The 17,060-nt window shown below is 37.0% G+C and overlaps 1 protein-coding gene across 1 annotated transcript in view; it reads right to left on the bottom strand.

Annotated features, from left to right (window-relative positions):
• Positions 1–2,681: 2,681 nt before the first annotated feature.
• Ell2 (elongation factor for RNA polymerase II 2) overlaps positions 2,682–17,060 on the bottom strand; it is a 72,265-nt gene continuing 57,886 nt past the window's right edge. Inside the window, exons 8-12 of the mRNA XM_070031045.1 lie at positions 15,494–16,061; positions 13,316–13,382; positions 9,010–9,181; positions 6,811–6,855; positions 2,682–6,719 (exon numbers count right to left, since the gene is read on the bottom strand). Of these exons, the coding sequence (XP_069887146.1) occupies positions 6,603–6,719; positions 6,811–6,855; positions 9,010–9,181; positions 13,316–13,382; positions 15,494–16,061 (969 nt within the window). The 3' untranslated portion in view covers positions 2,682–6,602. The remainder of the gene's footprint in view (positions 6,720–6,810; positions 6,856–9,009; positions 9,182–13,315; positions 13,383–15,493; positions 16,062–17,060) is intronic.

Here is a 17,060-nt window from a genome sequence, read left to right as displayed (position 1 = left end):
GGCTATAGGAGGATGAATGTGTAAGCTCCTGGGGTCTCATCCTGCTCTGCCATGCACTTGGATATTTCTACTCCATCATCTACAAAATGAAAGTGGCTTTTGTGATGGCAGGGCTCTGCTACACCATTACAGGAATCCCTGAGAGCAATTATCCTCAGAGCATTTACCACCTGGAATGTTGCACAAGTACTAAATACAAAATAAGTGTCAATAATAACCTATGTTGAATTTAAAGAAACATCAGGCTAGAGATGCTTTAAGGAAGATGGCAAGTTGATGCAGCATGTCCTTGGGGAAGTGAGAAAGCTATTTGAAAAAAAAAATAAGATTTCCTTAGGAAATTTATAATAAAAATAGACTTTAAAATCCAAACTATTACAGACTGTCTTGGCATCAAATCTGCCTTTGTTTATCAATGCCTAAATCAAGACTTTGGGAAGATAAAGTAGAAAAGAACAGATCCAAATAACACAGTGGATTCTCACAATTATCTAAATTCTCTTGCTACATGATTTTAAATATGACTTGTAAGAACAATCTACCCCACACATTCTTTCAATACATTATATTGAGTACTTTCCATATGCCCGACACCAAGCTAGAAACTGTCTTGTTCACAAGACAGTTAATAATGGAACTTAATAATGTAATGAGTATCCAGTTACAATTTTAAGTGCCACAAAGAAGTATAATATGAAAGAGGGCTTATAACCTGAGTTAGTCTGGAAGGTTACAGTCTGCTTAGTGGTATCTTAAGACTGAGGAGGACTTAACTAAGGAAGGAAGGGGAGGAGGGTAGAGATAGATAGTGGTATAGATCTTTCTTAGTGTAGGACAAGAAATGTGTACAGGAAAACCTGAAAGGAGGCCTGGGTGAATGGGGAACAGGAAATAGGGGTTGCAGGAAATGAGATTGGTAGGGAAGATCAGGCTGCCCACAAGGTATCAAAATGGTGTTTTGTAAGTCTGGCTGAAATTCATGAACAGTGAACATGGCAGTGAATCTCATTCCTTTCGTTAATGCAAACATGCTGGCTGGCTAATTATGTGAGCTCGTTTTTAGGATGTGCCATCCTCCATTTCCTAGACCCAGATACAGAGTTCTTACAGTCTACTTGCCAATGTCCAAAATGTATCAATAATCTAATCCTAGTAAGAAAAACCAGCCTGGCTGGTCAGTTGAATCAGGCAGGCAGGAGCTGAAAATGACACATCTGCACTGCCGCACACAATAGAATCATCTGCTCTCCGGCTTGAGAATTAAGCAATGGTAAAATATCACAGTCACTTATTACCATGACCAGCCTCCCAGGGCCCAATCTCAGAATGGTCAAACCAGAAGAGCAGGTACGTTTATGTCTAGCATTCAATAAAACAAACACTTCAACCGAAAGCCCAGGCTTCTCTCGGCCTCCGTCCCTTTGACTGGACTCAATCTTGTTAGGAAAACAATGTTCCAAAACATCCATTATTGCACTGGGAAGATCATCCATCCATAATTCAGACCATTATTTTTCCAGAACACTCAAATGCTCTCCTAATGAGCCCTCTTTCATAACCCCGTGCGAAGGCCTCTTTTCACTGTTGCGCTGAGGACAGGAGTCTGGCTAAAAGGGAAGTACAATGTCAGCTGTCCCATGTGAGGAGGGCTGGCAGTACTGCTGACACAGTGGTGATTTGGGGGAGACTCACCCAGCCTTGAGGCTCCTCATAAACCCAGTCACTACTGGCACTCATCATTCCAGGTTCTTAACACCAGTGCTTGACTAAGGTTTCCTTTTTTATCACTCTCTATTATTCCTTCATAAAACTTGTAGAAACTGGAAGTTAAGGATTCACTGGGGAATGTCCTTTGGCCTAGTTCAAATGGGCTACCTGCTCATGCTATACAGCTGGTTCCTGGCCTAGCCTTCTAAAATGAAAACACCAGAGGGTACCACTTCCCCCTACCTCTGCCAGTACTGCCCAAGTGTCAAACAGCCCATTGTTAAGACCGAAGATATTCAAATATAAAGGAAACATAGACATTCTCAAAAAGTATTTTGAGACCCCTTCAAAGTTTTAAAAAAATAATTTCAGAAACTTCCACTTGCCCTGAATAATCTACTGGTTATGATCCTGACTCTCACATTCTATCTCTAAACCCCAGAAGTTTTGCCCAGGACATGCGACATAGCTGAGCGCCGGCTGTCACTTTGTGAAATTATGCAAACATAGGAAGGCAAAAGGAAGAAGTGGTTAAAACAGAAAAGTGGAGGTTGGCATCAGGGTTCTCAAATGCCACCCATTTGCTAGCTGTTTGTCAGGTATGTTTCTCTTCCACACCTCAGCTTAAAAAACAGAGCTGACTGAGGTAACGAGAAATAGGATGATCAATGCAAAAACACAATGAAATGAAAGCCCTCAAGAATGGTAACTGAAGGAACTGCTCCTTTTTTTTTTTTTTTTTTTTGCTGTTGTCTTTTGCAGGGTGTGTCCTGTGCCCTGCACAGACAAAACAGGCAGGGTCCTGAAGCAAATACCCTACGTTCCCGTTTCCTGGAGTCATGACAAGTCCTATCTCTGACCAGGGAAGATCATTTACATTAGGGCATCAGAGAATATTTTGCCATGGGGGTATTTGTTTGTTTTTAAGACAAAGTGCTGTGAAATGAGACAAAGGAAAAACAAGTACCAGAACCGCCAAGTTAACATTTTTATTGAACTGAAATTGGTGAAGAACAACAGCCCATTTGAACAGCTGCCGAGCTCACAACTGAAAAGCCCCTGTGACATTTTAGCCTTGAGAGGCCTGACATGGATGGAAACAGCTTAGAGATATAGGTGTAATTCTTCTTTCAACACTCAAGATAGTTTGAAATGAGCCTTACAGCCTTGTCCAATTTACCAAGTTACATAGAACATTGTTAACACCTTCTGTGGCCTTCATTTAGTAATGTCAGTTAATATCTTTTCCCAAAATATCCCTCTCAAAGTGCTGGCTCTATTTTGTTTCCCCATTCCCCTTTAGTACACATAGAAAGAATTTAGTAACACTTGGGCAAGTAATAAACTGTCAGAACTTTGCAAGTAGTAAAGGCATTTATCAAGCATACTGACTTGACACACTGCAGGTGAACTGGCTACAGAATTCCAGCCAAGTTCCAGGAGCAAAGAATGCACTAATGGATAGGGTAAGGCACCCAGGCAGTGTCTGAACTGACGGCCTGTTTTTGTCTGAACTTCTCTACATTTTGCTTCCAACACATAAATATGCATTTGATTTTATATAATAAGATGAAATACTTTAAGCTAAAAGAAAAATCCTATACAGGGTATAAGATCAATCAGAGAGGAATAAAATTAATACTGAAAATTTTTAAATCAATGCATGGAACAACACTAAAATCTGATCACACCAACAACTACTGAACACTTCTCACTACTTAAAAAATTAAAATTTGCTGGGTGCCAGTGACTCATGCCTGTAATGCTAGCTACTCAGAAAGCTGAGATCTAAAGATCATGGTTGGAAGCCAGCCCAGGCAGGAAAGTCCATGAGATTTTTATCTCCAATAAACTACTCAGAAAAAGCCAGAAATGGCATTGTGGCTCAAGTTGTAGAGTGCTAGCCTCGAGCAAAAAGAACTTAGGGAAAGCACCCAGGCCCCAGAACCAGGAAAAAAAATAAAGCTAATCCCTCTAAAGTATTTCAAGGGAAATAACCAATGAGATAGGAAATACAATCTCCATATTAAAACATGTACTTGAATATCCTTTCAGCTGGGTTGAAGTTAGCTTCTCATTCAATAGGAAGTTTATAGGCATTGATACAAAAAAATCTTCCAGAGTGCAAATTGTTTCAGATGAAATGTGGTGAAAAAAGCAGTAAGACAATTCATCCCCTAACTGTGACAATGCTGCTTTACATTTACTGTAAAAATGAGAAAATCTTCCACAGGAGTGACTAAGTGGCCATGCCTTCCTGCAGAAATCATTTGGAAGAATCTAAAAATCTTGCAAGGGGGGGAATGGAAAAAATAATTATAAATATTTTAACAGGGCTGTAACTCTTCTTCAAAAAGGGCTGCAACCTTTGATAGACAAGGACCTCCAATGTAATACAATGACATCCAGATTAAGGATTTTTCAGGTATGTGGGTCAAGTTTATAGAATTCTGGATTTCCATAAGGCATCTCCAGTTTCCATATTACTTGACCTGTAAACCAGAAGATATGCTGTATAATGGTGGGCAGGGGCTCCAAGGGGGAGTGATGAACTGTAAACAGGTTCTGAATTAAGAGCTGGCAGTGAAACAAGAGAGGGTTTGCCCTCAGATCATAAAGAAGGGAAGAATGAATTGTACCTACTGACAGGGATGGGTTTAAAAAGAAAAAGCAGAGTTCGTTGACCTTCATTTCAAGATTTTAAAATTAAGAGGCTTAAAAGTTTAGACTACATCTAAGCCAATAGTTCTCACACTTAAGCTTGCAAAAGTCACCTACAGGAGGAAATGTGTGAAAGTGTACGTACCTGAGCCCTACCCAGAGATTCTAATTCTAGTAATGGGAGTGGTCCAAGAACCTTGCTTTTGAGAAATATTGCTCATAGCAAATAGCAGCACACAATCTTTGATTTAAAAGGCCAAGACTCCAAGAAGTAACACCAATGAGATCATTACCTATAGCAAACCCGTCAGGACACTCTACCATAATATGAGGACCAAATTTATCTCCCAATAGGCTTATACTTTTCTTTCTTTTTCAAAGGTTGAAATAAATTAATCTTTAATGATTGTACCAATTTTGAGGTAAAAGAAAGAGCACCAGGGATCTCAAGACTAAAAGAAATAGAATTCCCTAGGAGGTCCATGCTACATAGAAATAAAATATACAGTAATATTTTAGAGCTATAGTGTAAAAGTGTCACTTCAGTTCTTGCATAATGTGTATACCTTTGTATACTTGTAACATATTTTTAATCTCTCCAGTTAAAATTTTAGAAAGACTCTAAACAGAAAAGTTAATCTACATATTCTGTCATGTTTTCTAGATATCAACATTTTCTGGTTGACAGTGATACGCAACAAGTTATTTATTTTCTTGGATGCTGGAGACAAACATCTTTATTAAAGATACTACCAAAATTTTGGCAAACATTTCAAAACAGATTTGTAAACATAATGCTTCCCTTTTCAACTGGCAGCACTTGAAAAGACAATACGATAAGACAACACAACTTGAATCAACATTAGTTCAAAATCCTTATATTTTTGACCACATAACTTATGTTCCCACATGATAAAACAAGTGATAGTTTAAATCAACGTCAACAGATAAACTCCATGAAATGAAAGTTTGTGCTGTTTGATGAATCACAGTATGTTATGGTTAAATATATCTGCACTTTCTTATATTCCTGGCATCCAGGATGAAAAAAAAATCTTTAAATATACATTTCATGTAGGTAATAGCTTCTTTGCATATCTCTCTCTTCAAAAATACTTTATAGCAGTATATAAATAGGTTACCTACACATTTAATTTTATAATTTTGCCCCAAAACTATAGATCTGTTTCATTTTTATATCATATCAATTTCTGCCCAACATTAATAAAGCTGACAAACTGTTGAAATGGAAATGCTTTTGTCTTCCAAAATAGAAGAAAGTAGCAATTTGACAGGAAAAAAACAAAACAAAACGACAACAAAACCCTACGGTAACACTCGTCAGTTGTTTAACCTGAGCGTTGGGCCTACAGAGAATAGCAGCTTTTCTCCTTCATGCACGCTCACATCCACATCAGCTCTGCACACATACAGGTTGAGCACACGTTTCAGACGCTGGTAGGCCACAGTGTGCTTCCCAGTGCTCTCATCATTGGGAAGCAGTGTAGCTAATGACTAACCACACTATGTACACAACTAGCAAACACCTTAAGGCAACCATTGCAATGGGGGGTTAACTTGCAGGGCAGATTTAATATTCTAGATCAAGTCGGCCAATAGATATATATGTGTATAAAAATCTACACACATACTCCCACAACTTCCTATTTTTTTTAACCCTCCAAAACAATGTTTTATTTATTTTTTTTGTATTTTTGTGCAAATGTCTAAATGTTCTACCATTTAAGGCAAAGAGTTTGCATTAAGAAAGGTCAGAAAATAGGCTTATGTTTATCCAAAAGCATTTCACCTTGCCCATGTCACTGTGGTTGTTTAATACACACAACTTTGAAGTGTGGACATTAGATCCCCAATATCTAAAAAAAAAAAAAAAATCATTCCTAAAGACAAACACAAGCTCTCAAGAAAAAGAAAAATGATTTGCAGTATAGACACTGGATCCCCAATATCTAAAAAAAATGAAAGAAAAAAAAAAGAAAGAAAAGTTTCTATTAACAAACACAAGTCTTGAGAAGGGGGAAAGAGAAGACTAGGAGAAAGCAGCTTCGAAATGGAGAGAAGCAAAGTAAAATAGGAAAAAAAAGTAACTCAAGTTTACTAATACTGAAACTTTCAACAGGCAAAGTTTCATCTTTTAGAATCTAGAGCAACTCATTTGGAATTTTAAATAAATAAGATTAAGTTTATTCACATCTTCTGGTGCAAGCAGAGATCTAGGGCCATGACTCTGCTTGCTGTTGGTCAAATTCACCTATTAGTCTTTTGATGTGAGCCAGCTTGTTATGGAGATACTCGCATCTGTATTTTTCTTCATGGTAATTGGGACTAGACTGCAGATGAAGAAAACAGTGAGGGATTAGGTGGCAGAATTGATTACATTTATCAACTACAGGTCAGGAAACCAATAATGATGATACCTACCTGCTTGATCTTCTGATATTCCTGTAAGACTTCTTCATGAACATGCTACAAAAATTAAAAATGAGAAATCAGAAGAGAATGAATTATTTTGGGCGTTGCAATAATTAGCATGCATTTGGTAAAGTGTAGGGCTATTGATAGTGAAAATGTAACCTGGAATAATTTTTCTTGGGGCCTCATTCTTGCTTGGCAGGTGCTCTACCACACAAGCCACATCTAATCCCTTTTTGCCCTAGCTATTTTTCAGATAAGGTCTCCACTGTTGCTACCCCGCAGGGACTAGCCTTGGACCATGATCCTTCTGATCTCTGTTTCCCAAATAGCTTGGATTATAGCTGTGCACCATCATATCTGGGACTAGCCTTGGACCATGATCCTTCTGATCTCTGCTTCCCAAATAGCTTGGATTATAGCTGTACACCATCATATCCGGCCTACAATCTTTATGAAGGGCAATTTGGCAATAACTATCAAAATAGCCAATGTAAAATTGACTCAGCAATTTAATTATACTTTAGCTCTACTTGTCCTTGAGTAAAATGATGAAAGTATGTTATTCACTGCAGCAAAAGGTGGCCAAAAGTTGCAATTTACACAATGGATAGTAAGAGGACACTGAGAAGTGCGGTTGTGCTTTATCTACTGATACAAAATAAATTCTTTAATACTTTACATTGTTCCGTTAAGAGTAATATGGGCAGTTAGCTACCATTTATTTCAAACAGAGAAATTACTATATTCTAAAAATGTCATTACTTTTTTAGGATGTGCATTTCTTCTAATTCTAATGAAACCACGATAAGAAATAAAATATCATGGTTTAAGTTACTGGGATAAAACACAATGATGCCACTTATAATTAAATGAAACTTAGATTTAATTAAACACATGAATGTACACACACACACACACACACACACACACACACACACACACACACACACACACACACAAACACTAAATATACGTTTTTGAAAGAATATAATAGAAGCTACTGGTAGTGATTACCCATAGGGAGAAATCAGGTAGCTGGGGAAAAATAGCTGCTTAGCATCCATGTTTAAGGTACTAGGCATGGATTCCCAATGCTTAATGTCATTTATAAATGCTTAATGCAATTCTATGATCATCCCATTTTGTGGATGGGGAACTTGAGGCAAAGAAGAATTTGCAAACTTACCCAAAGGCAATATACAGAAATATGACATAGCTGAGGCCCCAGCTTCAGAGCCACTAATCAATCCTTAGAATTATAATATTATATTATAATATACTTAAATAAGTTTAAAATTATTATAAAGTTATTTAAATTTATAATAAATATCATATAAATGGATAAATAACTGCACAGAAAAACATAAATTGTAAATCACCACTCCAACACCTTCTATACCCTAAATATCAATTCATCTGGCAAAGTCTTTAGCTCTCTTTGTTTACTGAAAAGATGAAAGCCCATGAGTGCAAGCCACAGGTATGTGTGAGAGACACACATGCTCTTGGTCTGTTTCTCCTCCTGTGGGGAAATAGTAAGGTAAGAACCAGGGGTTGGGGGAAAAGCACTATACCATTTATGGCTGTGAAGTGAGACCAAGTTCTTGGCCTAGGTAATGATAAAATATTTATTTCTATCAATTCTTTTGCTAAGAACTATCAAAAAAAACCCACAAAAGACAGAGCTACTGTTCTTTGTCAGCTGCAGCCCTATTACCAGCTAGGGTGGGAAAGAAAATCAGATTAGTACATAATGTACTGTGTCTATGATGGCCCTAATTCTATGACTATAATCTAACTCAGAGTTATAAAAGTAATAATTAAAAGACTATCTTGAAATAACACCATTGTGTGTGTGTGTGTGTGTGTGTGTGTGTGTGTGTGTGTGTGTGTGTGTGTAGGGGCTGACTATATTCTGAGCTGAGTTGGCTGTATAATCAAATGAAGCATAAATTAATCCCAAGATCCAATTTTCCCCCTATTTAGTAATATTTGATAATTCTCAATACCTGATATCTTACAATGGTGCAAAGCTTTTATTTTTTTAGAACTATTTCAACAATTCAGTTCCAAAAGCAGCAGAGGTTTAGTTTAGAGAGCTTGTTTTAAATTTAAGTAAAGGATGGCTGAAGTTAGTGTGACAGGGAAATAAAGAAGGTAAAATATGAAAGTGAGTCTGATCAGGAACAAATCAAATCCATTTACCTGATACTCTTTTGAGCCTGGAGAAAGGCGTTTTCGTTGCGCATCCAGTTTGATAAACCTTCTGGCCACAGTCTCCATCCTGGCATGTAAAGCCCTGTATTCATCGTACTCTGCATTGAAGTCATCCTTGTAATTCTGGCGTTGCTCATAGGAGACAATAGCAATATATTTTCTAAGAAAAAAAATACCACAAAGAGTAGTTACTGACAAAACACAATGACCCGAGTCTGAGACTGAAACAAATATTAGAAATGGTATCTTTTCATGAATCATATCTATCACTAGTAGTTAATGCTGCTCCACTACTAGTTTGTTCCCAGCTCATTCTTTCACTGGTCCTTCCATGTGAAGTGACTCTACAGGTCTTAAGAGCTTTTATGAAGGGGAATCAAATGTGAAAAACAGATGGTAGCAATGAAATTAAAATGTATCTAAGTAAAAAGAAAACAGTGTCAACACACATTTGGCTTCCTAAACTAGAAAACTATATAAAATACAAAAAGGGGATTTTTAAAAAATTTTTTAAAGTGAGAGACAAAAGGAAACTATTATTTCTCTAGGTCTTTTTGAAGCAACACATTATACTCTGCAGTTTTGAACTATTAGTCTAATTTTCTTTCTTTAAAAAATTATTTTCTTTAGGTAGTTGTACAAAGGAGTTGTCATTTAACAGAATATATATTTATGAATACAGTGACTCGATCAATGTCACCCCTTTCAACATTCGCACCCACCCCTTTACCCTACTCCTTCCCTTACTTTTCTTAATTTTTAGGTTATTTATTGAAATTTGTTTTTGCTCTTTAACAAAGCAATTTATGTATCCAATGCATCTTGATCTGTGTTTTTCCTTCGACATCTTCAACCCCCTTCCACCCACCCTTTCCTTTATTTTTCTCAGGTCTATGGCATATACAGTGCATTCTTGTGTACATGTACTAATGTCTCCATTCATTCTTCTTCCACTCTCTTTGTGACCCCCCCTCCACCACCTTGCAAGTATCTACTTCCTAGTACTCAAAATTTGCTTTCTTAATAAAATTCAAGAATTCTGTTTATTCATTTGGAATGTGAGTACTCCTTGAGATCTGGAAAGTAAAAGGTATACTCCCAGATGACAGTTTATCTAGTGGTAAGTAAATTACATCAGTATTTAAATATTAAAACAAACACTATTATTTGTTCATAGATCTGGGAACTGGAACACCACAAGAGCCTAGCTCATTGCTCTTAGTACTTCTGAAATGCAAAATCCCCTTGACTAATTGAGATGAAATCTGAGATTTCAGGCAGGTAGTGGGAGCTTGAGGATATATTCTGAAGGTACACATTTATTCATCACTGTGGTAACATCTTGGAATTCAGTATCTCCACATGGCTTTATATAATCTTACCAGCTTTATTTAAATTGCTGTATCACAGATGCCTAGTTGGAAATGTGAGAAAAGTGATGCAGTGAGCAAACTTGGTGTCCTCATTAATATTTTTATTCGTGCTGAGTTAGACAGTACGGAGGTTTAATTTTTGATGTGTAATTGAGACCGCAGTAGTGTGCTGATTTAGAGCTGCCCTGCTGGTGTCTCAGCTGCACAAAGAACACAGGCAGCAGAGCATGGAAGCAGTCCTCCCCAGACATGGCTTCCTGACTGCACACCAGAGGCAGCCCCGAGGGAGCAAGAGCTTCCTGGGGATAAGCACATAGAAGCAAAATAACTAACCCAACATGGAAATTCTGTTTTACTTTGCTGTATAATATATGTATCCCGCTTATTCAAAGACATTTTTTTGTGTTTTATATAATAATTTTCTCAAGAGAAAGCTCAAAACTGGCCACAAATGAGTTTGGTTATCCTGGGATTTAAACAATTTTTTTCCATTATTATTTTTAACAGAATTTGCTATGGTTTTACAGCTGGCTCTTAGTGCAGTGATAGAACAAAACTTTTTAACTTTGGATAACTCAAAACCACAAGTAATGAAAGTATTCTTATTATACAAAATTAGCAATACCATGGTTAAGAATGAATTATTCAAAAGCAGATCATTTAGGGGTTATAGTATCTCTTTTTGGTTTTCTTATGAGCCAACTTCTGTGTTTTGGGTAATTTTCTCATTATTTATAAACCTTACTTTTGGTAAGGCATATTGCTTTTCCTTAAATGAATTAAGTACTCAATTGCAGCCCTAGAATCATAACATACAAAACTGTACCAGAACAGATGCGGCAATCATTCTTAGACCAGTAACCTAAAAAAAAAAGTCTTTTAAATATAGAATTAGTTAATTAGGCTGTCAAAACACAGCAACAGCCTTGAATCCATGGGGGGAAAGCTTAGAGTATTTTCTTTTTAGTCTCCCCACACAACTTTTATCACACATAACCACTTTTAATAAGAGGAAATCAAGAGCTGCCTCCTGGTGGGTGCTAATGTGATGGGCTGACTTGGAGAACTGGCTCTATAGCTGGAAAGGTAAAGCCAGGGGCTAACCTGGAAACCTGGCTGCAGACCTATACCCCTTTCTGGGAACTGAGAGGTAGCTGATTTCCAAGGCTCCTCTGTTAAACTAAGCTCAGCTGGCAGAGTACTTAGTTAGCATGGTTTCACAAACCCGTTATTTAAGATGATAACCAACATTATACTTTCATACAGTCTTATTCCTGGTAACTATAGTATTCTCTATATTAACCAGAGGCAAAATATTTTAAATCTGAAATGTCCTGCCTTGGAACCAAGATACAAGGACACATGCACCTCCATGTTCATTGCAGCCCTGTTCACAATAGCCAAGATATGGAAACAACCCAGATGCCCCATTACAGATGAATGGACCCAAAAATTGTGGTACCTTTATACAATAGAATATTATTCAGCCATTAGAGAGGACAAAATGATAGCATTTACAGGGAAATGGATGGAACTAGAACAAATCGTGTTGAGCGAGGTAAGCCAGGATCAGAGAAACAAACAGCACATTGTCTCCCTGATATGTGGATGTTAAATTCAAAATGCAAGGAGATATGACAAAGTAAACAGGACTCAAGAAACAAAGGACCTCTACATAATTTTCATGTTATTTCTAAATGACTCCATGTTCTTGACCTTATATGTGGTATATACATGTGCACATCGGAGGGAAGTTAGGAGGGAGGCATAGAATTAGAGGGAAATGGGAAAATATACAACAGAGGGGCCCATCAGGTGCACTAGACATTGATGAAAACAAGCAACTCAAGGGCAGTGATAGGAGAGAGGGAATGAGAGGGAAAGAGGCTACAGCTTACACTAAGCAAAAGGAAAGAGAAGTACATATCAACTGATTTGGAAGAAATCATAGAATTCACCAACTTTATAGACCATGATAATGACAATTTGCCTTGTGAAGGTTAAAATGTGTTTGTACTTTAACTATGTATCATTATCCCATAATACTGTGAAATTTGTGAAATTTATGTAATCACTTGATCTCAATAAAAAAAAAATAAAATGTCCTGTCTTCTGGGAAATAAATGGCTAAGTAAGATAGTTTATTAGATGCCATTTATAAAAAAGTTCACACAGCATACATTCTATTTTTTGTTTTACTTGTTAGGTATTTTGTTCATTTTAATATGTATCTGCTGTCAGATCTGTTTGTGCCTTCACTGTCCATTTAACAAGCTCTTGAAACAATTATTTTCTCCTTCTAGAAGCCTTTTATTCTGCAAAATTATAATGTCTATATAACCAGTTACAAAAACATCCCCAGAAAATGTCTGCAAGTCAGCATTTGGCAACTTGTTGTCATAAGAAGGAAAATGTTATATTTTCTATTCAAGTCAAAGGGTTAAATTGTATTATTTGTTCCCTTTAAAATTAATTTGAGGGCAGACGTTTATTTAAATAAAAACCAACCTATCTCCACTTTTTAGTATGCAGTGTGGAGGTCCAAGCAGTTTGTCAGTAATAAACCGTCCTTTGGGGGACCAAAGGAATGGCCATGTATTGACAGGCTGTCAGCTTTGAAGAGGCAGATCCCTGAAATCTTCCATAATCAAATGCTTGGCCTTGCCTGGGAACAAAGGACAGGCTTCTCTATACTTCCAGGCCAAGGAACATAGCTCAGGGTAGGGGGAGGAACAACCTGCTCATGAAGACAAGGGTGGATTTGGGACAGCAGGCTTAATGGCAGCTTTTCAATTGCATGGGTCGCTCCAGGACTCTATTTCTGGAATTCCTTACTTTTTTGATTTGCAAATTATGGGAAAAGAATTTGCAAACTTTCTAAAATTAAACAGCTCTCTCCACTGGCAGACAGATGAACTTACATCAAATAATCTGGGAGTTCAATGGTAGAAGAAGGCTCCACGGAGGCAGTGCAGTCCTCTTTAACTCCTATAAAGAAAAAAAAAATCAGAGCATTCATCAGCCAGTACGGTTATCAAATGCCTGTAATTCTAAAAAAAAAGATTAGAAACATCTGGAGCACTTTTCCTCAACTTCTATTCTTCCATCTCAATAAGCGACAGTGAGTAAGGAATACAATTGACCACAAACAATAGAGGCCCTCTGACCAGCGCCAGAAGAACTGACGCCAGGCATTTACGCACCCTGGCTACTGCAGTGTCTGCACAATAAAGGAATTCCATCTTAACCCAAGGTCAATCTTCTATTCTTTCAACAACAGTTGTGGCATCTGCCCAGCAATTCAAAGATTGTGGTGGCAGATGCAGCTAGACAATAAGAGATACAAATTTTACATCAACATCTACTTTTCATGGGATTCAAACAAGGCAGATGAAACAATAAAGGCAGGTAGCAGACTGCTTTGGTCACTGTATTTTCATTGCCATCTTTTCATTGCCATCTTTTTTTTTTTTTTTTTTTTTGCATGCAGACAGTGGAACTGGTAGGAAGTTTTCCCATTGGTTTAAAATAAAAGTATTATTTAATGGTGATACTGGACCTCATAATACTCACAGATTTTTTTTTTTAAATAAAGGTTCTAATTACTCATGATTATCTTGTTGAAGTATGTAAACTCTCAGTATTTATTTAAGTCTCCCATTCTCAGTGGCCTTTTATTAGTATATGTATTTTTAATTTCTTAAAGTACAGTAGGTAATGCAGGCTTTGATTTGTCTGACTTTGATTTATTCACTATAAAATAAAGGTGTCCATCTAACAATTTCTCAGTGTAATATTTTAAAAGCTAAAGCATATTGAATAAATTACATAGACTTGGGCTTACTGTTTACCTACATATATTTGATTCAGGCTTAGGCAAAAGAGCATGCTTTCACAACAACCCAGACCTTCAAGGAAATGAATCAAGTACAAGACACTTCCTCCTTGCCACAGGGGCCAGAGATGTTCCAACAGAGGGAGGATTCGGGTCTGGATCTGTCCTGGGTTTTTGATGAACCTACTCCAATTTTTTTTTTTTCCTGTGATCTTCAGGGAAGGATTCTAAAGACTAGCCCTGTTTCTCCAGATCTCCAACTGAGAACACTCATAACTTTGCTGTAGGTCTCACCATACTGGAATTCAGACCTGTTGGCACTAGGTTTCAACTCAGAATTATCCTCCTAGTGTGGGAATTGTGGAAGAGAACAGAGGATGCCCAGGAACCTGGCTAATTTACTTCTTTATGGCTTTTCCTGACCTGACAGATTCAGGTACAAAAAGTGTTAAAGAGAAATAAAGCTTAAAATGGGCATTCATTACATGTTTTGATGCAATAAACTGAATCTAGATAGACACTGTCTTGTGCTATTCTACAACTTCTTTGCAAGCACCACTAAAATCAGAGCTTGTTTCATATGACAAAAATGATTAGTTAAAGCGAAGAATTGTAGGCTTTTAGAGTTATGAGAAAAATAGAGAACAATGATTGATGTTAATTTACTATCGGTGTTCACTAAAACAGAACCTCCAAATCGAAGAACAAAACAAAAAAAGCCTTAGAGATTGTTGATAGCCAACATCCTTGCTTTCACTGCAAATTAAGATGTTTGAGATCTGTGAATGAACATTGCCTATTTTATAAAGAATTTGACATTCCCCCTGTGCTAATGATAATTACAGCATGGGGTGCCCTGATTTCTTTGAGAAAGAAGAAAATGACTATTTCTATTGCTACTTGTGTGTCTGATTAAAGTCAGTTCCAGAATATTTAACAGTAAGGTTGAGATTGCACAATACCATAGTATGTAAGAAAAAGAATAAAGTCTCCCTTCTTAAAATGTCATTTTCAAATGTCATTATATTATTAATACAGAAATCATGTTAATAGTTGCTTAAAAAGAAATTGTAAGATAAAAGAAAAAAACAGCTCAAAAGTATAATATCAAGGTAAATAATTAAACAAGCATTTGCTTATCAAGTTCTTGCTAATTATGAGTATCATCATCTCCAACTCATGCTAGGATGATCTTCCAGTTTACATAACACATACAGTCAGATCTCCCCCAACCTCTACCTCTATCTTAGCAAATGTAAAATACCTTCACTGGAATTTGGGCTGGAGTTATTTAGCTTGGCAATTGCTTCTCTTTGAAGATCTTCCTCTTTTTCTTCAATAGCTTCAATGTCGTGCTTTTTCATTTGGTCCTTTTCCTTGTGTTTTTTGGACTTCTTTTTGGACTTTTTATGAGACATTGAATGGTTTTCTTCCATAGGCTTTGGACACTTTAGTAGAACTGAACCGGGGGGTAATGTTTCCAGAGAAGTCCTCGAGGTATATTTGTCTTGCTGGTCCTCATAGATGCTACCATCTTGACTAAAACTGTCAACAGGTAGGTCTTGAGTCCCCCGGCCTTCTGGAGTGCTAGGGGAATTGGAGTTGGAATTTACAGTCTGAGGGGGATTTGAGACAGGCAGGTGCGTAGAAGGCAGTGGTGGGGGCGTGGGGATGGCAGCAGCTGCAGGGGGCGGCGGTAGTCCTGCAGCAGATTTGTCACTGGTGGAATTCAATTGACCATTTAATGTTGGAGGTACTCTATTTGTTAAGTGAGATATTCGAGCTTTTTTATTCATTAAAGGATCAATGAAATCTGAATCCAAAGGCCGTTTCTGAATGAGAAGGAAAGGGGAAAAAACAAGCAGGTTTGCACTATAATACATTCAAAACCTCTGTAATTGATCAAACAGCTGAGTATCTTACTCTCTCCCAACTCAAGCAAAAGCAAAACAATAAAGTCCTATAAACAAGCCCAAACCAAACTAAAGCAACAAATCCAAATGACAAGTAAAATAAATTGTAATGTAATGTTAAAAGCAGAACTTGGCAGATACATTGTTTTTTGGAGTTATTACTCAAGTTCTTTCTGATCTGATAGCCTTATCCATAAGATTGTGCTGATTATTAGACCATGCTGATTTATTTGGATTAGACCACTCAGAAGAGTATTAAATAGAAGCAACTGCTTTCCACTGCTGGTGATGGCTAGGCTACTTAAATGAGAAGAGAGAGCATTTTGTGCCATTTGACTCTGTACTATGAAAGCTAGGTAAAGGCCATACGTCTATAGCTATTGAATCTCTATTGCTAAAATGCTCTGGTTATAAATAGTTTGGTTGTCAATCACCATTCCCTCTATCTTAGAGTAGCCAGTACTTTCAGAGTAATTCCTCTAAGTCTCTTTCTGTCATTGCTGAAATGTTATTTAATTTTTTACTCTTCCAAACCTTTTCACAGTAGTAGTATAAGCTAAGCCTTTTCATTAAAAGTACTTTTAAAGAAAGCATGCTACATTAGCTTAATCTCAAAGCAACAATAGTTATAACAATAGTTACATGTTAAGAAGCAAATTCAACAGTCAAAAGGTATGAAATGTAAGTGCATTTTTGTATTTAAATATAATATTGGAACTTGAAATTTTGCCCAAAAAATGAACAGCTAGTAAGCACATTATTTTCTTCTGTTATAAACTGAGTGTAACTGACTTGGTACTCAGCGTATGTCATCTGATCAGAAGTAGTTTCACTATAGTTGGTGAACAAAAAGTGAGGCTTCCACAGATAAGGAACATTGCAAGGGTGAATTGCCATGTGTGATAGTCTTCTGCTCAG

Source organism: Dipodomys merriami, unplaced genomic scaffold (genome assembly GCF_024711535.1).
Source record: "Dipodomys merriami isolate MVZ:Mamm:240054 unplaced genomic scaffold, mDipMer1.0.p SCAF_20, whole genome shotgun sequence".
Classification (NCBI taxonomy): Eukaryota; Metazoa; Chordata; class Mammalia; order Rodentia; family Heteromyidae; genus Dipodomys; species Dipodomys merriami.
Note: the sequence above shows the minus strand (reverse complement) of the source record. Positions and strands in the feature narration are given on the sequence as shown.